Source organism: Salvia miltiorrhiza, chromosome 8, assembly GCF_028751815.1.
Source record: "Salvia miltiorrhiza cultivar Shanhuang (shh) chromosome 8, IMPLAD_Smil_shh, whole genome shotgun sequence".
Classification (NCBI taxonomy): domain Eukaryota; kingdom Viridiplantae; phylum Streptophyta; class Magnoliopsida; order Lamiales; family Lamiaceae; genus Salvia; species Salvia miltiorrhiza.
This window is the reverse complement of record NC_080394.1, coordinates 44,718,730-44,743,248: the sequence shown is the minus strand read 5'-3', so window position 1 is coordinate 44,743,248 and position 24,519 is coordinate 44,718,730. Positions and strand designations below refer to the sequence as shown.

Sequence of the window (24,519 nt, the reverse complement as noted above, 5' to 3'; positions counted from 1 at the left end):
CAGAGCCAACAATGTTCTGGTAGAAGCAATAACCAATAGAGAGCAAAAACATTTTAAGCATGAACCATCAACTTTAACTTTTCATAAAACCGAACTTATTAGCTCAAACATACATTTCGTAAATAAAACCTCACCTGATTTGGAGACAATCCAAACAATTTAACTGAGCTGATCAGGAACCTAAGTATCCTATTCTATAGGATCTACAAGATAACTTCTCAACTTAAACTCGCAGTCCTAAAATCAAGTTTAACCTTCATGACTTGTCATCACTTTTTAACTAGATTCACAAGACTCGAATTTTCAAAAATTCAACATAAAATTTGAAAATCATTTTCTTGGCTAAGGGTTCCAACAATACCCTTGCTCGACTTTTACTTTGAAAACTCAACTTGAGTATAAAATTAACTTAAAATATTTTCGTTTGTAAAAGTATGCAAAACTTTTAATAAATTCATTTATATTCTAAAAAAACATGTAATCAATTAATTATTCTTTTCTAATAATCTGAAATAAGTTAACATAATATATCAAATTCTTTCAATTGAAAAAAATTGAGCCCAATTAAAGAAATAAATAATCTGAAATAAGTTAACATAATATATCCAATTCCTTCCATTGAATTAAATTGAGCCCAATTAAAGAAATAAAATAAAGATCCATCATTAATAAGTTAAGCCCAAACATATAGTTTTAAAGCCCACATATTAAAAAGCCCAATATTAATCAAAGCCCAAATTCCTTCCCACTTCTTTTAGTATTATTTTTCTTACGTGTAATATCTCTCTCTCGGCATTCTCTCTCGCCACTCTCTCTCTCACAGATAACCTTCCGCCGCCGCTCCTTCCTTCAAATCCGGCGGCCTCTGTCGCCGCCACGGCACCATCCCTCCGTCTCCCTTGCATTGCCTCCCTCTCTAAATTATGAAAATCCTCAAAAATCCCTAGCTTCCTCCCCTACGATTTCCGGCGAAATTAACGCCGGAACCACCGCCTCTTTATCTCTTCGGAACGATAGCCGCAGTCAACCGGACCACCGCCATCGCCACCTCCCTCGTCTGGCCTTTCCGACTTATCGCCGCCCCACCTCTCTCCTGGACAGACGAACAGCAGCAGCCATCGGCCACCACCGTCGGTCGACCTCAAAGGCTGAGGCCGCCGAACAGCCCCGCCTCCCCTTTCTCTCTCTATTTTTGGCAGACGGCCAGCAGGAGCATCAGGCCACCGGTCCTCCTTCTTTTGCAATCCTAATCTCCACCCCCTCTCTCTCCGACAGCAGCAGCAACGGCCTGCCTCCTCCGTTCTCCCTCAGCCCTAACTCAGAGCAACAGCCACACCCCTCTCCAAAAAAATTCTCGCACACAGACGACACCAACACACACAACACAAAAGCATCTTTTTATTCCATCTCTTTAATTATCTCAATATGCAGGAAAATGCAGATGTGTAAATGAATCCTTCAAATTTCAATTCATGTTTTGTTCTTCTGTGTGAATATTGAAGCCCTTGTTAGTGTTGATTCTGTATATGAAACATGTATATTTCATCGTTATGGTCTTCTTTGTGAAGTAGTTAAGAGAGTATATAGATATGTGTCATGAATAGATGGGAGCAAGAGCAAACCTTTCTCAAGGATGTTGCTATAGAGTAGTGTTTTGCTTTGAAAAGTCTGTAGCGATGATGGTAATGCAGTAAAGAATGTTGTATGATTGTGTGGCAAGGAACTGTGGTTTAGAAGGTAAGAAGCTGGCAATAGATTTTCGATTTCTTGAAAAGGGATATTGATGAAACTGTAATTTAGAGATATTAGAATTCAGAGGCTGATGAGGAGTGCTTGCTGCTTAGAACTGTGAAGTGATTTTCAGTGCTTGCTTGAAAAGGAAATAGTAATGCAATTGGGCCTCCAAATTAAGAATTCCGCCCACATGAAAGAACTGAATCCATACAATAAGGCCTCTGGATCAAACTTGACTTAAATAAAAATTTAAGTCCAATCCAAAAGTTCAATAAAATTATAAATCTTCAACTCATCAATCTAACCTCATCAAAATGATGGCTTAAATTCCATAGTCACATTATAAAATTTCACGCAAAGGTCAAACATAAAAATAAAAAATAAATTTTCTTTAAAAATTTTAATAAATCTTTAGTTGGAAAAACGTTTTTTTTTTTAAGTTGCGAATCGACATAACTCTAAACTCAAAAATTATTTTAAAAATTCGAGGTATTACAATGTAACAGTCTGAAAGTTGACGGAGTAACGGATGCTATCGAAAAATAGCAAATGAGATCGCAACGCGTAAATTGTCACCCACATGATCGCAACCGCGCAAATTACCACCTATGGTGTTGCAACCGCGTAAATTGCTAACAGTCACGACCACGTAATCTGTGTGATCGGTTTAATAGAACTGACTGGTCAAGATGACTTGCAATTATAAAACAAGGAATCCAATGTTAAAGAATAGCGGATGTAGGAGTAGTTGCTCTGAACCACGTTAAGATGTTTGTGTGTTGTACTTTATGTTTTCCTCTTTACCTTGTTGAATATGCTTTTAACTAGCTGCATGTACTTTCAATAAAATCGACAAGATTTATGCAAAGAAAAATTGATTGTGTTTTTACAATCTGCATATACAAACAATGTGAAGGATTTAGTCTTGCTTATTTGCTAAACCTTTCAGCAAGCTGGTCTCAAGCATCACAAATAGCACAAACATAAACTAACTTTCAAATCTTATTAGATTGACACAAGTCACTGATATTGAGCATGCACAAAAGATTTTGATTCATCCAACGATCACCCATTCGATTTCGAAGCTGAGTTTTGACAATCTTCATGACATAAAAAGCTCTTTCCACAGTTGCAATTGTCACAGGTAAAACAAGTGCAAGCTTAATAAGATTATACACCAATAAATACACAATATCTCTTTTTATCTTCACCATCTCCATTGCAAGACTTCCTAGTTGGTGAAAATTTAACTTCTTTATCTTCTTTCCGATCTCCACTTTAGACAAAAGAAAAGGAATGTAGTTTATCAAAGTGAATTTTTTTCCAACCTCCAAATTTTGCCCCTTTTTTTCTCAAAATTTTGGTGGGGCAAACTTTTTTTTATATAATAATTATACACATATATTAATATAATAAGCATACCAATTTTTATTTTTTTTGAGGGGGGGCAATTGCCCCACCACCTCATAGTGTGGCTCCGCCCATGCTGACCTGCCTTCAGCTAGCTGACTCATTATCGGCTGAGCTGTTCAAAACTCTGAGAAAACGAGCAAATTTGCTAATTGGTGCATTCCCCTACCCCTTCCATACATCAGTACATACTCACCTCGGAACCAACATATATAATTATAATATATTCTTTTAAAGATAATATTGACATATTATATTAAAAAATATTTCAATTAAATATAATACTCTTATTTTATATTGCATACCACTAAAGACTAATAATTATGCTATATGGAATAACTATTATTCTCTTCGTCCACTTATCTTGGTACATTTATTTTAGACATATAGATTAAGAATAAAGTGTTAAGAGTGTAAAATTGACAGAGATTACCATATACTATTTTTAAAAAGTATCATTATAAAAAAAAAAAAAAAGCGTATCAGGATGTTCGACTAATGAGAGTAATTAATCAGTCGAAGTAGTAAAGGGCCGTTAGAATCTTCAGAAAGTCATGCGTGACAAATGTTAATTTAATAATATAAAAAAGAACTAGGATATTTAAATTTGCAATAAGGACTGAACTCTTCTAAAACCATATAAACTAATCAAATTCCAAAAATCCAAACTAAAATGAAATTTTCACTTTGTCAGAATCTCAAAATAACCTTATGAATGACAAATGATTCTGAACAAAAAGATATGACTATCTGTTGGAATGGACCACAAGAATTTGCAAACTTATACTCCCAATAATTACTAAACAGTTTTTTTATCACAAAAGGTAGTACAGTGTAAACTAAGTAATTGAAATGGTGATTCGCAAAAAATGTGTAAGCTGTTGGAAGGTGTTTGGTTTGAGTTATTTTATTTCCCTTATGTATTTTCTGTTAGAACAACCACCACTACAACGTTTGCACTAACCTTTTACCTTACAAGGAAAGTTACAAAGTAGAATTGGGGGTTGAAGGAATATTGCTAATTAGTACTATGAAATTCTTACTCCTCTCCACCAAAAATAATTGATTATACTACTCTATGCATGGCCCAATTGCATTTATACTTACATAAATTTAACCTTTAAGCATGCTTCCATCATTAGTATAATTATTTAAGGCTATGTCCACAGTTTTATAATTTCTGACGACTCTATATTTTAAATCAGTGTTTGATTTTATATCTATTCTAGGACATTTTTTATTGTTCAAGTACTTTGATTTAAGAATTCAGGAAAATGCCCAGTTTTGATGGGACATAAATCAGGTCAGTCTTGAGGTTTCGAGTGTCAAAAGAAAAAAAAGGAGCTCATAAAAATGAAATTTGAAAAATCTTATTAATTCAAGATCAAAAAATTTTAGTATACCTTATTTTCAATGCATAAAATTTCTAACTTTTTTTTTGACAAATTTATAATATTAAATAAAGAAATTAAATGGCCGCGCCACAGAGGACTCAAACCCAAGACCTTTGACCTTAGGCATTAAGCCCTTACCGTTTGGCCAACACACGTACACCATAAAATTTCTAACTTATTTAACTTTTTTTAAGCCGTAGTCAGTTAGAAACAAAAAGAAAGTAAAGTGTGATATGAGAGAGCTAAATATAAGAGGCGAACACAATATAGTTAGATTCTTTTTTATGATCGATTCAAAATTAATACTCTCTCCGTCCACAAAGATTATGTGTTTATTGCTATTTTCGTCCGTCCATAAAGATTGTGTCTAAGGTTCGAAAACATTATTTTCGCTCAGTTGAAAGGAGGTTCGAAAACTACCAACTAGATCACGGAGAACAAGCTCTCTGTAATCAGTAACTTAGGCTTTGGATAAACAATATTTGTCTGAGGTTCTAAGAGAATATATGTACTCAGCAATGAACTGAATTTTGGCTTTGTTTCAAACTTTGGAAGGCTTTGATTGGCTGAGTTGCAATTTCGGCAGCGTTTCAGCTTGTGTATTTGAATAGGTGAAGATTGAAGTGATCCTCAAGCTCTATTTATAGGAGAGGTCTTGAATATATAGATCCGTTGACGGACATGGTCTTCAAGAATTCATCCGTTGGAGAGTAATTCGAATTTTGCTGAGGTATCAATCTTCGAAGTTCCTTGTTTGGTGAGAAACGGCTACTCAGGTACAGGAGGTAAGACGCCTCTGAAAAGGTAATCACCAAAAAGGAATGCTCTGCAGAGAAAGGACGATCTTCTGTATCTCTGCATTTAATGCTGTTGTATTTTGATTGCGTGACTTCCTTTTAACGTTGGAGTTTCAGTTTGAGGAAGAATGTCAACTGATACTTGACTTTAGTATCAGTCCGCTGATTCCACGTAGCCAGCATTAGATGAATCAGTCATAGCCGATTCTTCAGTTGAGAGACTTGTTCTAGTCAAATATCAGTATTTGACTTCTGCCTTTAATTGCGAACATCAGTCGAGTTCTTCAGTCTTCAGTCTTCAGTCCTTCGTTCTTCATTCTTCATTCCTCCGGTCTTCAGTCTTCAGAACACTAAACAACTAGAAGATGAACTCCAACACTTAAGTTCGAAACGTTTCTATTACAAAGAAACCTTAAGGATTTTGGTATCATCAAAACTAGGGCTAGGATATTTCATTAAGTTCCCAACAATATGTTTTATGGAAAACATTGTTTTGTAGTAAATTTAGGCACTAAATTTCTTTCAATGATTAATATAAAATATATTATAACTAGTGTATTACCCGTCGAAATTCGACGGGTAAATACTTTATCTTGTAATTTATATATTTTACGCTATTTTTATGATAAAATATAACAAATATTTTTATATAAATTATTTATATAATTAATTAAATTAGCGATACATTTTAAATTATACTCCCTCCGTCTATGAAAGAACTTCTTAAGAGGGAGTGGCACGGATTTTAAGAAAAAATATTGTTGAATGTATTGAGAGTGGATAAAAGGTAGTGAGTGTGTTGGGAGTGGTGAAAAGTATTATAATTAATATTGAGAGTTGTGAAAAGTGAAAAGTAAGAGTAATTATAAGTGGTGGGGTATAGTCCAAAAATAGGTATGAAGTTTTTTTGTGGACGTCTCAAAAAGAAAAGATAGGAAGTTCTTTCGTGAACGGAGGAAGTTTTTTTTTTTTTGCTCAGGCAAGGAATTTTTTTTTTATTGCATCATGGTACCAGAATGATTCCAAAGTTCTACCCCCCGCCCGATGAGCGCTAAGGTGAAAGAGTCGTGGAAACTCTTCCGCCAAAGTTCTACCCCCGCCCAACAATGATTCCAAAAACTCAGTTGATTACCCTCCCCAATTCTCAAAGCAAGGTTCTCCCTAAGCCATTTGCCCTTCTCCCCCGACTTAACTCCAGGACCCGCTTCCACCACCCCACACCCAAGCCTCTATTACCCCCGACCCAGAAACCTTCTCCATCCCAACTCAACTCCCCTTGGCTTGCCCTAATCACCCTAACCCACAGCAGATTTTTCCCATTTAAAAACCTCCAAATCCATTTAATATATACTCTCTCGTGGACGGAGGGGGTATATATTAATCTCAACAACTTTTAACAATTAAATATCAATTTTTTTGAGATAATAAAAATACTCTTTTATACTCTTATAAGCTTTCATATGAAATTTTATAAAATGTTGACGGGTAAGAGAAAAAAAGTAGAAAAATATATAAATTTGATATAGGTACGATGAAGGATTTATTTGTTGCCTTTTTTTAGAGGGATTTGTTTCATTTGGTGTTACAAGATTTATTAATTTTGTTTAATATTTTTAATTTCCCTTTTGATCATAATTTTATCTGGAGTTTGAAAGATCATAATCGAACTTGTAAGATCATAACTAATTATGAAAATCATCTCGCCTTGATGTTTAAAAGTTCATAACTAAGTTATCGAACATCAAATAAATCATTTTGAGTTTTAAAAGCAACCAAGTTGTGGGCATCATCTCGTCTCAAACTTGACAGATCACCTCTAACTTATGAGCATCATCTTATCTGAAACTTGAAAGAGCATCATCTCGTCTGGAGTTTTGAGCATCGCATCATCAAATATGAAATTATATTCAACCATAACTTCAATTGTCAACTCTCTAACAAATAGAACTCTAATCAGTTTAGATATTTCATTTATATATGTAATTTTATTAGTTCAAACCTCTATTAGTAAGTGATTTTACTATCCATTCTCGACTCATATAGTAATATATGCCAATTTGTCGAACCAGTTTAAATTTTATAAAAATCTACACAATCAAATAACTTGTAACAACTATGGTATATTAATAATATGAATAAGAAAATATAAATAATCAAATTCAAAATATATATTTGCGATGAAACTCATTTAGAATTTACAAATTCATACCCGTAATAATTAGAGAATTAATAAAAAATTGTTGTTACTATACATTTTCATTTTATAAAATAGCTAAATAATCAAATATACTTTGTTAGATTAGTTGATTATACATCTCAACAAAATTCGAACAACACAAAATATATATTAATTATTAATGTATAAATAACAAAGAATTAAAATAATAAAAAATTTCAAATAGAAATATCAACTAACATGATACTCTATGTTGTACAGGTGCGAGGGGGCGGGTGCGGAAGCGATACGATTCGGGTGTGGGGATACAGATTTTCAAAACATATAGGATCGATGCGATTCGTGAAGGATACGTCTGTTATATTTATATATTTTATTATATATGACCAATCAAATTGAAAAAAGAAAAGAACATTCATAAATTAAATGTTGCATTGCAAATATAAGTCAAATATTAAGAAATAAAATACATATAATAGCTTAAATTGCAAGATAAAGCATTTCAATCTGCCACTTGTATTCTTATAATTATTTAATTTATTAGTTTACTACTAATTATGATAGAACTTAGAAAATAAAATCTAGTAGGATTATAATTTCTTGAAATTGAATTCTTCTTTATTGAGGGGTCGAAGAGACACATGGGCAATAAATTGAAAAAATTGTAAAAGAGCCTAAAAATAACGAAATTATTCAAAATAACCCTCAATGCACCCTAAATGCACCAGATTCGTGAGGTGGGCGCACCCGATTCGCGAATCTGATTAAAAAAAAAAATTGGGGGTATTCGCCATGTGGTGAAACCCACACGAATCGCAAATTTATCCATGATAAAGTTTAATAGAAGATCAATATAGGAATAATAAATGCCTAATATAGGAATGATGAATGTCATTTTATTTAGGTTATGAATTGTTAAAGTTTAATATGTTTTTCATGTGGGATAGAGGTTTTATAATAGCTAAGAATGGACAATGGAGAAGATGCCACGTAAAATTGGGGATGAATGTAGTGCATTCAATATATTTAATTTTTTTTATATAATTAATAAATTTTATATATAGATTAGTTTATTTTTCAAATTAGTTACTTAATCTATTACTATGTTTTAATTATTAAGAAAAAGCATTCATGATATATTTCTTCAACGATAAATGTAAATCCATTAGAGTGAAAATACATATAATTGAAAAATCGGAATGAAGGAAAATATATACTTCATTGGTTGGTTGGAAAGTCTGAAACTCTGAATGAAGGAAATACAACAAATATAATATTGAAAATACTCTTTTAATTGCAAATGTCTGAATGAGTGAGCATAGACAATATGAAATGTTAGTGAAATTGATTGAAGAATTCTAGAAATTAAAGGTAGAAAACCAATATAGAATTAGAAAATTTATTGTTATAATCAATATTTTTTGCCACAAACTATATTTTGGAACTTCTTATTATTGGTTGATTAATATTAATCAACAATCAAGATATACATATTAATCACAAATCAAGATTTATATATTGTACAACATGCCATTAATCTATATCTCTCAAATCTATTTGAAAATGATACATCAAACCAACATTTGGAGACATTATTCTCTTTAGATGGATCGGAGTTTTATCTTCTTTTTACAATGTAAGCAATTTGTGATGGTTTCCTTGCTAAGACTAAGATCTAGAGCTTCTGCTTCAATAAGAATCCTTGATCTCTTATTTATGAGAAAATTCTTTTTTCTCTTGAGACTTTCAGAATCATCTTAATTTGCTAACACACAATACAATATATATTATAGTATTCGCAGCTGCTTAATAGGAAAAGAGAATGAAGATGCATAAAGAACTAATATTGTGGATGAAATTGGTTGCAGAATTCTATAATTTATAGGTGAAAAGTAGTATAAAAAAGGAAAATTTATTAATGTAATTAATATTGCCACAAATTATGCTTCGTAACATGCCAATTAATTAGCTGATTGACAAATATTAATGAATAATTAGAATAATATCAATTAAAGAAATATCATTTCCAAAAAGTGAACTAAAAAAACTAAAAGAACACTAATGAATGTTTTGAAAAACGACAATTTGGCCTTACTATTATATTTTATTGTGAAACTTTGAACATGATGCATTTGATTTGCTTTGGTTGAAGCTTAAATAGAGCCAATATTATAGTATAAAATATGAAAAATATAAATGACTTATGTTATTAGAGTATAAATAAATAATATTATAGATCTGTATAAAAAAGCAATAATATATTAAAGCATAAATCCTTGAAAATGATACATTTTAAATTAGAATATAACTAATATCGTATAAAATATGAAAAGTAATTGATGCCATTATATAAGGAAGGTTTTAATTAATGAGCATAAATTTTATCCTTCCAAATGCAAGATGCGTAATAACTAATTGATGTTAATGATGGGAAATTAATGATGAATCAAATAATATATGTATATTTAATTATTATTGAAAATGAGTAAAATGTGGAAATTAGAAAAAAGAGAATGGAGATTATTGAGAGCGCCACGTAGGATAGAGAATGAATGTGGGCTCTCAAAAATGTATCATATTTAATAATAGATAGACTAGTAAATTTATTTCTAAAATTTGAGCCCCCTGAACTTTGAGGGTCCTAGGCCTTTTCTCCCACTTACCATATAAAAAGGCCGGCTCTGGACATAATACCAATACGATACGACCTTGATCCAGGGTTTGTAATGTCACACAATTTTGAGTATGTACCCAATCATTCTTTTCTTAATTTTAAAAAAGAATCAGAATTATAATTTTATTGATTTAATAATTCCTAATATACAACTTGATATTTATAAATATAAGAAAATCTAGATGTGTCCCTAATGAGCTCACATACAATTACGAGCCGATGAACGTCGCCAGGGCCGACCCTTATGTATAACTTGTGGGGCAATGGCCTAGGGCCCCAAATTTTAGGGGGCCACAATTTTATTTCATTTTTTTTACTTAATAGTATTATGCCTTGTTTAATATATATATATATATATATATATATATATATATATATATATATATATATATATATTCCTACCTATTTTAAAATAATTATGCAGTAACAAAAGCAATTATATTTTGGGCTCCAAATTCTTAAGTTCGTAAAGTTTCATATTATATTGCATATATGACATTGTTGACTATACTGATTATTGTAGTTTTAGTGTAAATAAGTTTTTCAAAATTAAAATTGATAAAATCATATTTATGTTTTACTATATTCAAGAAATATTAAATGAATTAATATTTTATAAATTGAAAATGAAGTATTTAAAAAAGGGGTAAAAAATGGCTCTTGTGGACATGTTAAATGGATTATAATTAATGGAGTATTAAAGTTAAGCAGCATAGTCACAAGTATGAAAGATTATCATGTGCAACGAGTAAGAAAGGACCCTTTTTTAGTTTCTCACCCAGGGCTCCCGTAATATCAGGACCGGTCCTAAACGTCACAATTATTGATCAACTAAACTATTTAATTAAAATATTAATATACTAATAATACTAATCTCATAGACATGTATCAAATAGTAACAGTGTTAATATAATGAGCAAGTGATGCTTCAGGAAAATCAAGCATAATATTTTCACTTTCATGAACAGTCACACAATTGAGTTGGAAGTAGAGGTCAGACTACTAGACATGGATAACGACCCGACTATATTAGATTTTGGGGGGATAATTTTAAACACGTTTTCCAATTTTTTCGCTATAACTCTTTATTAAAAAAAATACAAATAATTACGATTGTATCATTTTACCGTTATAATCTCCATTTAAAATTTGTATTTAATTAATATGTTCATCAAAATTACTATGAAAGAATAACATGTGTCATCTTTAAATCTTTATAGATAGATCATGTATAACTCACATCCTAAATTTAATATTAAAAATACGGAGTAATAAATAATTTTAATAATTTCATCAATATAGCTCCCAACTCAGAATTGTAAGAAGATAGACCGAGGTTAAAGAAGATTTACGAGATTTTATCTACCGACTTCAAATATCAGACTCGCGACGTGAAGTCTAAAAAACAAAAAAATATGTCTAAAAACAAAATTATTTGTATCCAAAACATATCACACTTTGATTTGCAGGTAACTAATATGCACACTTAACAACGAAGCGCAACTTAGTTAGTAAGACGCTTCCCCTCTAATCAATAGGTCGAGGGTTCGAGTCATCACGAGAGGAAATGGGGAATCATTAGTGATCCTTAAAAAGAAAAAGAAAAAAAAGAATGACTATATGCACACTTTGATTTGTAGGTTATTAGAAGATTTACGATGTGGGCTATATGTTATTTATATGTAAAGAGATTATATGTGTTATTTTTTAAAATTAATTTTGATAAAGTTATTAATTTAATACTCTCTTTGTCTCATTTTAATAGACTCATTTCTTTTGGGCACGCAGATTAAAAAACTTACTTTTTAGAAGAAAAGTGGTGTGCTTCACACCAATTAAATATATTTTTTTTACTTAAAATGAAAAACGAGCCTATTCTAATGAGACGTTCAAAAAAGGAAAATGAGCCTATTAAAGTGGGTCGGAGGAAGTATAAATTTGAAATGAGAGCTATAAGGATAAATAATACAATTATAATTATTTATATTATTTTTATAAATAAGCGATTATAGTGAGAAAATTAGGAGTTGTGTTTGAAATTAACCTAAATTTGGGGCCTATTTATACAAAAGATGTCACAGTAAGATATTTTAATAAGTAGATTGAGCTCAGGCCTTCAAAAATGTCCCCCAAATAAAGAACTGCAATTTTATTTTACCATAAATAATTTGCAATGAAGTTGAAATTTGCACACGGACCTGCCCAGATTCTGCTGAACCTACCTACACTTTATTGTCAAAATCACATTTCGATTTTGTTGTGTTTGACAATTTCCACTAATAATATTGCGTCGTCTTCACTAGACCATCATGAATTAAAACTGTCAGCAAACATGATTTTTGTCACCTAGTAATAATCCTCGCATTGATTCTAAAAAAAAACAAAAAAAAGAAAGAATAATCCTCGCATTTTGTCTTGCCATGTGATGATGTGAATCCACACCTTCTTCCCTTACCTAACATACATCTCCATGAGTATTGAGTGGCTCAAAAAAAAAAAATACTCCCACCTATCTTGAGATATTTTTTTACTTGACAAAAAATTTACTTTTTATTTACGTTTTCAATTTTTCACCTATAAATAAAATACTAATTTTTTAATTTTCGTGTAAAAAAAAGGTCGGAATATAACCTGAATAGAGGGAGTAACATACATCTCCATGAGACCAAGAAAATTACAAATAAAATACGAAAACATTAAATGTGATGTTATGAAGAGTGAAGAATTGAACAACACATTTCGTGCAAAACGTTAATGGAGCGGATAAATAAGCAAGAAAGAGAAGGAAAGTAAAATATTTTACATTTTTTCAACCTTTTTATAGTTGTGTAAATGCAATGATTGTGTGAGAGCCCTTGTTGAAGCAAAGGGTAACAAGCGGCTTGTGTAAGCAAAAAGGAGGAGCCTCGCTGCCTCTTCTTGGTCTCCTCAAGAGCGCCTTCGCTTATCATTCTCTTCTCCATAAAAACCACTCCAATTAATCATCTTTCTCTCTCTCTTTCTAGACATCATTCTTCCACCTCAGTGCTTCAGCAACTATCTTGGAACAATTATTGCCACTTCCCACTCCACCTTTTTTCTTGTTTTATAAACTTTTCTCACTCGTAAAAAATGGCTGAAATCCAAGCTGCCACCTTATGGATAGAGCTCTGTCAGACCAAGATACGAAATTGAAGCAGCCCTCTTCCACATTGGCGTTTTGGGTGTCCAAATCCGTCAAATTCTTGAAAAGCAGAGCGAGAAGTTCCAGCACAAGGTACCATTTTGATGGAATGGTAGTGAACAACTCTGTCTACTGTGATTCGCCCAATTACATCGAGGAGAAGATGTTGAATGAAAATGAGAAACATACGTGTAGTAAAATCGGAGAGTTGAAGGATTTGAATGAAGAAGAAAGCGGCGAAAGCAGTTCGAGTTCTGATTTTTTGGCCTCTGAGGCCAATCCGTGTGATGAAAATAGTAGCTCCGAAGACTCATCTTCGCCGCCTCTAAATTGCGAGGAAGTCGAGAGGCCCCATTTAGACAAGAGGAAATTAGTCAAACAAGGATCGTGTGTTTCAGGTACTGTATTTTTATTACAGTATGGTTTTAGTGTGTTGAACATAATTTAATGTGTGTGTGTAGAGACTGAGATGATGAAAGAAAGATTTGCAAAGCTGCTGCTGGGTGAAGACATGTCTGGTTGTGGCAATGGAGTTTGCACTGCTCTGGCTATATCAAATGCTATTACCAATCTTTGCGGTAGGTAGTTTAGTTATGATATTAAGGTTGTTTGGAATTTGAGTGTGACGGCGAATCTTTGTCCCCTCGTCAGCTACACTTTTTGGTCAGATTTGGAGATTAGAACCTCTGCAAGTCGAGAAGAAACTAATGTGGCGAAGAGAAATGGATTGGATTGTGTGTGTTAGTGATCACATTGTGGAATTTGTGCCATCTTGGCAGACATTCCCCGACGGAACCAAACTCGAGGTGACTAGGATTCTTGAATCTCTTCTTCTTCTTCTTCCTCTGCTTGTATTCTTCTCCACATTCTTCATTCATCTTTCAGGTCATGACTTCCAGACCACGGGTGGATCTGTACGTTAACCTCCCTGCATTGCGCAAATTGGACAATATGCTACTCGTGAGATTCTTTTATATATTTTCATTTTCATTTTCATTTTCGCTCTCTTGTTTCTTATATGAAAAAATATTAGGAGATATTGGAGAGTTTTGAGGGGTCAGAGTTCCGGTATGTATTAGCCCCAGAGGGTGGCGATGGAGCCACCTCCTTCCGCAACCCTAACCAAGAACACAAATGGTGGCTCCCCGTTCCTCGGGTCCCACCCGGTGGCCTCACCGAAGATTCTAGAAGGATGCTGCAGCACAGGCGCGACTCCACGAACCAGATCCACAAAGCTGCAATGGCTATCAACAATGCTGCCCTTGCTGAAATGGATGTACCTGATTCATATCTAGATTCTCTTCCAAAGGTAAGATACATATATCAATGACTTTTCAAATGTGATACAAGAATGAAAGCTTCAACATTGTTGCAGAATGGCAAGGCAAGCTTGGGAGATGTGATCCACAGGTACATCAGCGCTGACCACTTCTCGCCCGAGTGTTTGCTGGCCTGCCTCGACCTCTCATCCGAGCACCACGCCATAGACGTCGCCAACAGATTGGAGGCGGCCATACACGTGTGGCGGAGGAAAATGAGCTCAAAGCCTCTACACAGCAGCACACAGAGATCAAATTCAAGATCATCATGGGAAATGGTTAAGGATCTTGTTAGTGACGCGGATAGGCGTGAGGTGCTGGCGGGGAGGGCCGAGAGCCTTCTCCTCTGCTTGAAACTGAGGTTCCCTGGCCTGCCTCAGACCACACTAGACATGTGCAAGATCCAATGCAACAAGGTGAGTGAGTTAGTTAGTTAGTTAGTTACACAGAATATATGCATGATATTGTTGCTGATGCAGTTGGTGTTGACTAGGATGTGGGAAAATCCATTTTGGAGAGCTACTCAAGAGTTCTCGAGAGCCTAGCATTCAACATTGTGGCGCGTATAAATGATCTGCTGTACGTGGACGACTTGTCTAAGCATTCGGATCAGCTCATCTCCATCTCCAAAGTTGGTGTGATCACTCACAAGAATGTCGGGTATAAGGCCACCTTTGCAGCTTCGCCGCTCATCAGCACCCCTGCAAAGGGATACAAGGATAACAGCAAGATCCCACTTGGTGGATTTGGGGTGAAGAAGATCTTGACAGATTATCTGAGCATTGATGGGAAAGGGAAGGAGATGATGGAGAGATCGGATTCGTTTTCGAGCACCACACGAGAGAATTCTACATCGCCGTCTCTTGAATCTTTCTGAGGCAGCCCATGACTTCTTTCCTGCCTTGCTTCTTTGACAGAGTTCATATTCCCTTTTTTTGTTAATTTTGTGTAAATTGCATGCAAAAAGACTAGTGTTTTTGGAGTTAAATTTATTGCATCAAGATTTTCTTTCCACAAGCTGACAACTTCGATATACTAGCCAAGGATATGCTTAATAAATAGCAGCATTTTTTTAAAATTTCTTCACATGAAACATTAATTCTTCTTCACTTTATAATTCGAGCTGCATCTGAGAACATGAGAAGTGATAATATGGATATGGTAACGACAAATACTCATATTATATACTAGTATTTTATTAATTTACCTTTAAAACATGTGGTCGTTGTAGTATAGTGGTAAGTATTCCCGCCTGTCACGCGGGTGACCCGGGTTCGATCCCCGGCAACGGCGATTTTAAACATTTTTTTTTGGGATTCTTTTTCTTTGAATTATAATCATGACAATATAAAATAAATAAATATCTCGTTGTTTTAGGCTTAATGGAGAATTATAGTTGGGTGGTTGAGTCACTCTTTTCCAGAACCAAAACGCCACATTGTTACAGTTGGGTGGTTGAGTCACTCTTTCCAGAACCAAAACGCCACACACAATGCAATTCAAACAAAACATAATGATTCACTTAGTGCTTCTCACTTTCCTCTTTTCACACTACCCAAACCTCCTCTATAAAATCCCATGCAATAATCTTCTAACATTCACTTCTCATCCACACCACAAATATTCCAAACTTAACAAACAACAATGGCTGCTCTGTTCAAGGTTGTTTGCCTCGTCGCCTTGCTCGCTGCTGCGGCGGAGGGAGCAGGCGGCAGCGCGTGCGGCAAACTGTCCCCGGACAAAGTGGCGGTGCAGCTGGCGCCCTGCGCGGCTGCAGGGCGAGACCCCAAGGCCGCGGTGTCGAGCAGCTGCTGCCTGCAAGTGAAGAGGATTGGGAGGAATCCTAAATGCCTATGCGCCGTTCTACTCTCGGCCACGGCCAAGGCCTCCGGCGTCAAACCGGCCGTTGCCATCACCATCCCCAAACGCTGCCGTTTGGCTAACCGACCCGTCGGCTTCAAGTGTGGGCGTAAGTTCTCGTTTCGTACACACTCACTATATATATATAATTAATTCCTATGTTTTTGTAATGAATTTGTGTTTGGTTTTTGCAGCTTACACCTTGCCTTGAATCAAGCGTTGATTCGTACAGAAATGGACTACTAGTGGTAGTAACTAGTGAATAATATACTGCTGATATAATTTGCAATCGGATCATTATGTATAACTACGAGTTAATTACTTTGTCTAATTGTGTTACTTATAACAAATAATCACAGTTCCTCTCGTATCCATGTAACATCACGAATGTTCTTTTATATACACACGATGCATATTACAAAACGACGCCACTTTGAACCTCTCAGTCACGAGTTCGAGCTACTCAAGCATCTCCGATTGCAGAAATAAGTAGTATTTTTTTTCATTATTCCTTTAAGAAATGTGGGCATAAGTATTTTTTTTCATTGTTGACATGGCTATCCACTTCAAGGGACATATATATATACTACAAAAACCTTTAAAATGTCGATGTTCCGACCAAATTCTTTCTGATACAAACAGCCTTTGTCTAAACAAAAGAAAAAAATAAAAACGCTGACACAAACAGTCAAAAATCGGTTGTAATCAGTGACGTTAATTTTACATCCCATCATATCCTTTTTTAACTTTGTGTGGCGTTATATATAATATGGGCCACAAACTCTGAAACACGTTTGTCTAGTCGGATTTATAATTAGCTAACATTTATATTTCCCAGAACTTGATTACAAGGAATATCAAAGCTATTATAACTAGCTAATATTTATATTTCCCCGAAATGATAAGAGAAATTAAGAAAGGGGAAGAAAGTTTACTCGGCTACAGTTACAAATATTGACTGTGGCCAAGAGAGGCTGACTTTTTAAATATAATCTGTCGCCAAGCATCTCCTTTCTTCATTATAAAAGTTCAGGATCAACTGCCTATATATTATATAAATATTTATGCCTGCAGAGAAAAGAAAAAAAAAAAAGATTGAGAAGGTTGGATTTAAGAATTATCAAGTGTAGAAAATGAGTTACAGTACTATTGAGTACCTAATTAAGTATTATATGGTATTTAGGTGTTATTAATAGTAAAGAGAGCCTGCGAAAAGAAGAAAAAAACAATGAACACATGCAAGAAATAGTATATAAATGTATATGTTGGTGTGAAGTGTGATGATTATAGTATGTATACCCTGCCACCAATTCCCTCGTGAAGCAGTGGTGGAGTCGTCTTGTCCGTTATCTTTGTTGAACTGATGAGAAAAGAATATTGAATATTAGAGTAATAAACTAAGAGGGTGTTTGGCTGAGCTTACAGCTGCCTCTTCAAAACAGCTTATAAGTTCATTCAAAGTAGTTCAAATAAACTCCTAAACCTCTTATAAGCTTTAAAAATAAATTTTAGAAGCTTATAAACTCCCCAAAAACTAATTAAGTTCGTCTACCCCAACTTATTTTTTTATAATCTTGCATGCAATAATTATTTTACAAATATTTTTCGACTATAATTTGTTATTTTCATTATATATCATTTCAAGTTCATAAGCTCAATTATCCAAATACTTTACTTATAAGCTCTTAAAAAACCCCATCTTATAAAAGTTGTTGAAGCTTATAAGCTCTTTAGCTTAGCCAAACAAGCATGTAATTAAATGAATATATAGTGAGTTTGGTTAGTAACTACTGACAGTAGTCTGAGCAGCCTCGGCCTCAGCCTCAGCCTCGGTCTTGGGTGGAGAATAGACATCCTGAGCGCCGTAGTATATTGAGGAGCTGTAGTGAAAGGGCTGCTGCTGCTGCTCCTCCTTGGCCTTTTGGTCTTCGCCATTTCTATCTGCCTTTGGAATCTTCTTCTCTGTCTCAGAATAGTAGTGCCATTCCCCTCCCACAACCTTCACATACCATACCACAATTCATATTTGAATCACCAAAACATTAAACAATCAAAGGAAATTGGTCTGAATTATTACAACCTTTGGAGGCGGCGGAAACAAGGAACCGAAAATCCCAGAAGACGAAGAGGCGGCGGAAGAATCCTTATCCTTGGCCCCAAAAAGATCAGAGGCAAGTGAAGAACCTGATTGCTTTCCTCCTTCCATTCTCTCTCTAGAATCTTGGTAAGCTGTGGTAAAACCAGAAAGAAAACCCTCCAGTCTTATATACAACGCCCACCGTCAACAAAACGTAACCGCACAGAATCTTTTCCCACAAACAAACACAAACCAGAAGAAAAAGCGAAATCGTGTGGGAAAAGGGAAAATACAGAAACGCCAAATCGAAAAAACAGAGCAAGGCACGTGAATGATCTCTCGCTCAGATATCTACTACTCCTTGTTTATAATGAATGCTGCACAATAAATAAATCAGATTAATTTAAAGACGAAAATAGTAAAGTGTGGCCGTAATCCAGATTATAGATACAAAGGAGTATTATGTATACCTTCCTCGCCGACGTTCTCTCATCTTCACTCAGTAATTAATTAATTTATTAATTTCGTTTAGGTTTTTCAGTTTCGGTTACTCACGTCGGCGTTGTAGTCTAACAGGATCACGCCACGTGGCGGAGGCAGTGCCCCGTGTGGGACCATTTTTTTGCAACTCCCAAACTTTCACTGCCACGAATACAATACTTAGCTAGTGGATAATAACGATCCCTTACCCTATTTTATTATCAAACTTTTTTAGTTATTTTCGATTTTATGTCTTATTTTTAACTTCTCATCGTACTGTCGTTTTCTTTGAAAAATTTCTGACACTTTTCTCGGATCCACACCATTTATTTTATTTTTATTTTTATTTCTTTAGAGACCACCATTTATTAATTTAATTAGGGCTTTCGGATCCAAATTTACAGTTTGTTTGTTGCATGTGTGTTATCTTAATTTGGGGGCGAACAACCGCCTTTATTTAACAAGATTTGATAAATCGTAACCGTTAATAATAATTTAATCCGTCGTGGAATTTGTTTAGATCCAGTGTTTGGGAGGGGGGGGGGGGACATTTATATGTGATGGATTTATCGAGCGAGATAATTTAATATATAAGAAATAGTTAATTGCATATAAATTATCTAACTTTAAATTTCTTCTAATTTTGCATATTTGTCCATTTTCCGACCAAACTTTGGGTATAAATTATTAAACTTTAAATTTTTTCTCAATTTGCATATTTGTCCATTTTCCGACCAAACTTTGGGTCTGAAATGACGTTGTTTTCATCCAACTATATATTACAACGTCAATTTTATTTTTTCACACGATCATATTTATGTCACGCAAGCATATTCATGTCAAGCAAGTATATTTATGTCATGTCACCACGAATGAAAAATGAAAAAAAATTAATAGTTGAGTAATTTTAATAAAAATTTTAAAGTTTGTATGGAAAATGAGAATTTATTGAAAATTCAGTAATTTATATGCCATTAACCCTATAAGAATTTTTATTATTATTAAATTACAAAGCACAGCACATTGTTATAATTCCATAATTGTAATCAGTAGTACACGGCATAGTGTACCCGAATTTCATATGAAAACAGTTACTATTTTATGCTGTGGTGGAGTACAATCATTTATTTATGAATAAAGGTGCAGCCATAAAACATAATATTGGTATATAATTATATGATAAAAGTAGACAGAAAATAAATAATTTTGGGGGAGGATAGAAAATATAGTTTTAATTCCTACAAGTTTGAGGGAATTATATGAGAATTGCGTTCAATGTATGTGGTCAATATTGCATTTTTGCGAAACTACCACCGAAAGGAAATAAATCTTTTTAACTTTTCGACAGTTATTTTGTTGTGATTCGTTTCAAACTTTGACTGCTGCAAGAAAGGACATTAATTCGTTTCAAAATTGTGGTAATGAACAAAACAAGCACACTTAATTGTATAATGAGCAATAATTGATTACATTTCAAATTGAATTTAAGACTGTACGAACCTCACCCACCAAAGGAATCCTAAGTTTTTCTTTACACAAAAAAAAAAAATGTTGCAAGAAGTTTCGAGACAATGGGTAGAGCGAGGCCAATAGGCCTTGATCAATACAAAATATGCTAGGTCGATAATAAAAAAATACGAGGCATGAGATCTACATTATAAAAATATAATATAATGAGGCGACACATTCTTAATATATATCTGCTACATGCCAATTGTAATGTCACTGCTACACAGGGGAAGAATGGCCTTATCTCTTTATCTGTCGGACAAAACAAACAAGCTTTCGTCTTCTTCAATCTCTATCTATCTATCTATATAACTAATCTACGTAAAAAAAAAAAAAAAAAAAATAGTCACCTGATGATGATAGTGTCATTAATATTTGATTCTCATATTCTTCAAGCCTCCATTTCTCTTATACTTTGTTTACTTTGATGGATAAATTTATTCATAGAAAATGATGGATAACAAAAATTTATGCCTTATCCATCCTTGAAGTGAAAATAAAGAAGAAAAAATGATAAACATCTCTTTTGTGTCAAATGTTGAAAAAGAAAAGAGATATTTTAAAGCATAAATTTTTGTTATCCATCATTTTCCATGGATAAATCATCAAAGTAAAACGCAGTCTTATAAAAAAAGTTAGTATAACCATCTTATGAAATGCTTAGTTTAATTAATTGACATGGGATACACACATTAACCAGATGGGATCCTCTGTCCCAGAATATTGTGTGTACCACCTGTACCACTCTTCATTTCTTTGTCTTATAAATTGTTTTTTATAAAAATAAAAATTATTATTATATTATAAACTCTAATTAGTATTTATCATTGAAAAATTAAAATTTAAAAAATTATATACCCTAACTTTGAATTAATGAACCCAAATAATCTATTATTAATTCAAATAAATATAAAAAAATAATTATAAACCCTAAATGGATGAGTGAACCCTTGTTAATTATCTATATATTATATAAAAGCATAATAAATTAAAATTGAATAAAAAATAATTTAAAAATATTAAGAAATGAAGAGTGGTACACGTGGTACACACTATATTTTGGGACGGAGGATCCCATTTGCACATTAACGACGTTGTAATTGATTCATATATACTTTCCATCATATTCTTCCCAAATTTGCTTTAATTCATATATAACATCCCACTAACTTAATGCTATTTAGAGATTAATTACTATTGTGTTTTATTCTATTAGTATTTATACATTTTTTTATTATTTACGAAAATAATAATAATATGGAGATGCTCACAATTGTTTCTCACTATAATGAATATGTGTGGATATGTAGATGTAATAATATAAAATAAAATTGCTTAATTGTGCTCAAAATTTGGGTCCAAGGTTATACAATTTGTGGAGCTACAATAAGTTTTTAGTCATTGTTGTAGCTAGCTTGTTTATAGGTTCACCGGGGAGAGCGATATTTTTATTTGGAATTAACATGATATTGATTTGTCTCTCAGAAATAGAGAACATAATTACCAGACATTTACAAAAAATAGTTTGATCTCTATTTTGTTTTCTTCTATCAATTTCGCGTATACTAATACTGTGATATCATTAACGTAAAGTTGAAAATAGATACAATTTTATGGCCGAGAAAGTCCTTAGAAGGGGGTTTCATCTATATCGTTATCACTTTGTCAATAATGAATTTCTACCGACATATGTTTAAAATATATATTATGTTGGAATATAAGCTTGCGGGCGTAATTACAATGAAACAAAAAGCAGGAGATGAGATTACAAAACAAACTGTATTGAAATTACAAAAACAAAAGAAACCAGGAAGATAGCCGAGTCGAGGAGGGTCCTCTCTCCGCAAGACGAGATACGCCCCGGTAGTGCTCTCGGTTTGGCGTGTCGTCCCCAAAGATGAAACGGCTTCGTCACGTAGGCAGCAGCACCGCAGACCAACGAGCTCCGGCGAACTGGAATGAGGCGAGAACAGGACTTAACAGAGGATGCAGAATGCAGCAGAGTTTTAAGTGTGATGCTTGTTCAGATGTGTGTTGTTATGCATGTAGGCTGTCCTATTTATAGGCACAAACCACATCAATAGGGGGAGCTTGCGGGTTTAATTCCATTGATGGAATTCAAATGGTGTCGGGGGTTACAACAGTAACAGATGTAACACTAGGGCTGTTTGAATCTGCCATGACTCCTCCGACAGCAGCAGTTACGTGGGAAGCTTCCTGGGAGACCAAAGGGTCCTCCCGTTGGACCAAGCCCTAGCGAGCTTCGTGTGCGTGCGCGTAGGCCCAATTGAGTTGGGCCTCGTCCCCTTCGGACCAAGTTTTGAGCCGGTGTGGGCTAGGGTAGGCCCAAAGGCCAGCCCAAAGACCAATTGCCAAGATCCAAGTCCATGGCCGCACGTCGGGTGACGAGACGGGACCGGGGCCGGGGGCCGGGTGCCGGGGCCGGGGCCGGGCGGGCGGCGGCGGCGGCGCGCGCGTGTGGGCTTTGCAACCTGTCACGTGTGCACACAGTTTTGTTACATGCTCTGATGTAATAACTTTTATATTGTAATAAATGTTATCCACAAACCAATGTGGGATAAGCATTAAATCTTCTTTAATGCTTATCTTTTCCTACAACTCCATGTTTTAAGTACCCAACTTTAAATAATTATTTCTCACTCACCGGAAATCGGTTTTGAGTAAATAAATATACTACGATCATCTACTCGGAACGTAGATCGATCTTGTCCCATTTAATTCTGCTAAATTAAATGTTTTCGGTACTCAAAAAATTATCAAACATTAGTTACTCACAACCAATTTCCAACAATCCCCCACATGAGTGGAAATAGCCAAATGCAAATGCAGACACAAGCTCTGTTCTCAAGAGACCTTAGTGCATTAGAATAGGTGGTTTGTGGCCTTGAACCATCCTTAGTTAATACTATCGGATATACTGGTGAATTGGTAGAACTTGATGTCTTTGAACCATTTCTCATTCGTGTATACCGAGACGACAATATTAACACACTAACGCCTCAACCTCATTTCGTTCTCATGTTTTTGTCCTTTGCGGGCCTTGGACAGCTCTTTGGATTCATAAGTGTTAGGTCGATGCGGCCCCCACATCTCACTTATATAGGTGATTCTTTCCCGAGTATCCTGCTATACTCAACCTCCCCGAGGTGTTTAGGAATCATTAAAAGTCAAAGACTTAACCTTACCACTGAGCAGGCTTCAACACTCAGTTGCTCTCTAGGGAATGCAAGTAGTTGAGTGTTCTACTTGGAATCTTATAGCTTCGTTTTCCCATTGAACCACGTTCTTGGGATCTCCAGTCATCATGGTTGGGTTACCACTATAATCATCCTTATTTTGTGGATTTTACACCCATTCCCTCTAGCAATTTATACATTTGATCTCGATTCAAAGCTTTAGTGAGCGGATCGACCAGATTATCTATTGACTTTATGTAGTCAATAGAGATAACTCCACTTTCGATCAAATGTCTTACGGTATTATGTCGTCGACGTATGTGTCGAGACTTACCGTTATACAACCCACTTTTCGCCCTCCCAATAGCTGCTTGGTTGTCGCAGTTTATCATAACAAGCGACACGGGTTTTGACCAACATGGAATATCTTCCAAAAAGTTTCGTAGCCACTCGGCTTCTTCACCTGCTTTGTCTAAAGCGATGAATTCTGATTCCATGGTGGATCTAGCAATATATGTCTGTTTTGTAGATCTCCACGAGATTGCTCCTCCCCCTATAGTGAACATGTAACCACTCGTTGATAACGAGTCTTTCGCGTCGGATATCCAGTTAGCATCACAGTACCCTTCAAGTACCGGGGGTATCTCGTGTAGTGTATTCCAAAATTTAGAGTATACTTTAAGTATCTCAAAACTCTCTCAAGTGCTTTCCAATGTTCTCTACTTGGAT

At 34.6% G+C, this 24,519-nt stretch overlaps 3 protein-coding genes and 1 non-coding gene across 7 annotated transcripts; 3 read left to right on the top strand and 1 right to left on the bottom strand.

Moving 5' to 3' along the window:
- The first annotated feature begins 13,023 nt into the window (after positions 1-13,023).
- On the top strand, positions 13,024-15,745 carry LOC130996766 (rop guanine nucleotide exchange factor 7-like). The gene is made up of 7 exons (XM_057922063.1): positions 13,024-13,746; positions 13,810-13,926; positions 14,000-14,154; positions 14,234-14,308; positions 14,382-14,657; positions 14,724-15,083; positions 15,161-15,745. Exons 1-7 carry the CDS (start codon positions 13,323-13,325, stop codon positions 15,542-15,544), a joined length of 1,791 nt encoding a protein of 596 aa, XP_057778046.1. The 5' UTR covers positions 13,024-13,322; the 3' UTR covers positions 15,545-15,745.
- A 143-nt stretch (positions 15,746-15,888) lies between these two features.
- TRNAD-GUC (transfer RNA aspartic acid (anticodon GUC)) lies at positions 15,889-15,960 on the top strand. Its single transcript has one exon. It is a non-coding gene; the product is annotated as a tRNA-Asp (tRNA).
- A 246-nt stretch (positions 15,961-16,206) lies between these two features.
- On the top strand, positions 16,207-16,950 carry LOC130996779 (non-specific lipid-transfer protein-like). Its single transcript, XM_057922088.1, has 2 exons — positions 16,207-16,636; positions 16,722-16,950. Exons 1-2 carry the CDS (start codon positions 16,312-16,314, stop codon positions 16,736-16,738), a joined length of 342 nt encoding a protein of 113 aa, XP_057778071.1. The 5' UTR covers positions 16,207-16,311; the 3' UTR covers positions 16,739-16,950.
- A 384-nt stretch (positions 16,951-17,334) lies between these two features.
- On the bottom strand, positions 17,335-19,265 carry LOC130996777 (uncharacterized). 4 transcript variants are annotated; one of them, XM_057922082.1, is made up of 6 exons: positions 19,075-19,265; positions 18,608-18,981; positions 18,323-18,526; positions 17,827-17,887; positions 17,685-17,733; positions 17,335-17,595 (listed from the first exon to the last, which is right to left on the bottom strand). In XM_057922082.1, the coding sequence occupies exons 2-5, from the start codon at positions 18,731-18,733 to the stop codon at positions 17,717-17,719; spliced, it is 408 nt and encodes a 135-aa protein (XP_057778065.1). In that variant the 5' UTR covers positions 18,734-18,981; positions 19,075-19,265; the 3' UTR covers positions 17,335-17,595; positions 17,685-17,716. The 4 variants fall into 4 exon arrangements, with proteins under 4 accessions (XP_057778065.1, XP_057778063.1, XP_057778066.1 ...); XM_057922080.1 differs by lacking the exon at positions 17,685-17,733; XM_057922083.1 differs by lacking the exons at positions 17,685-17,733; positions 17,827-17,887.
- Positions 19,266-24,519: the final 5,254 nt, after the last annotated feature.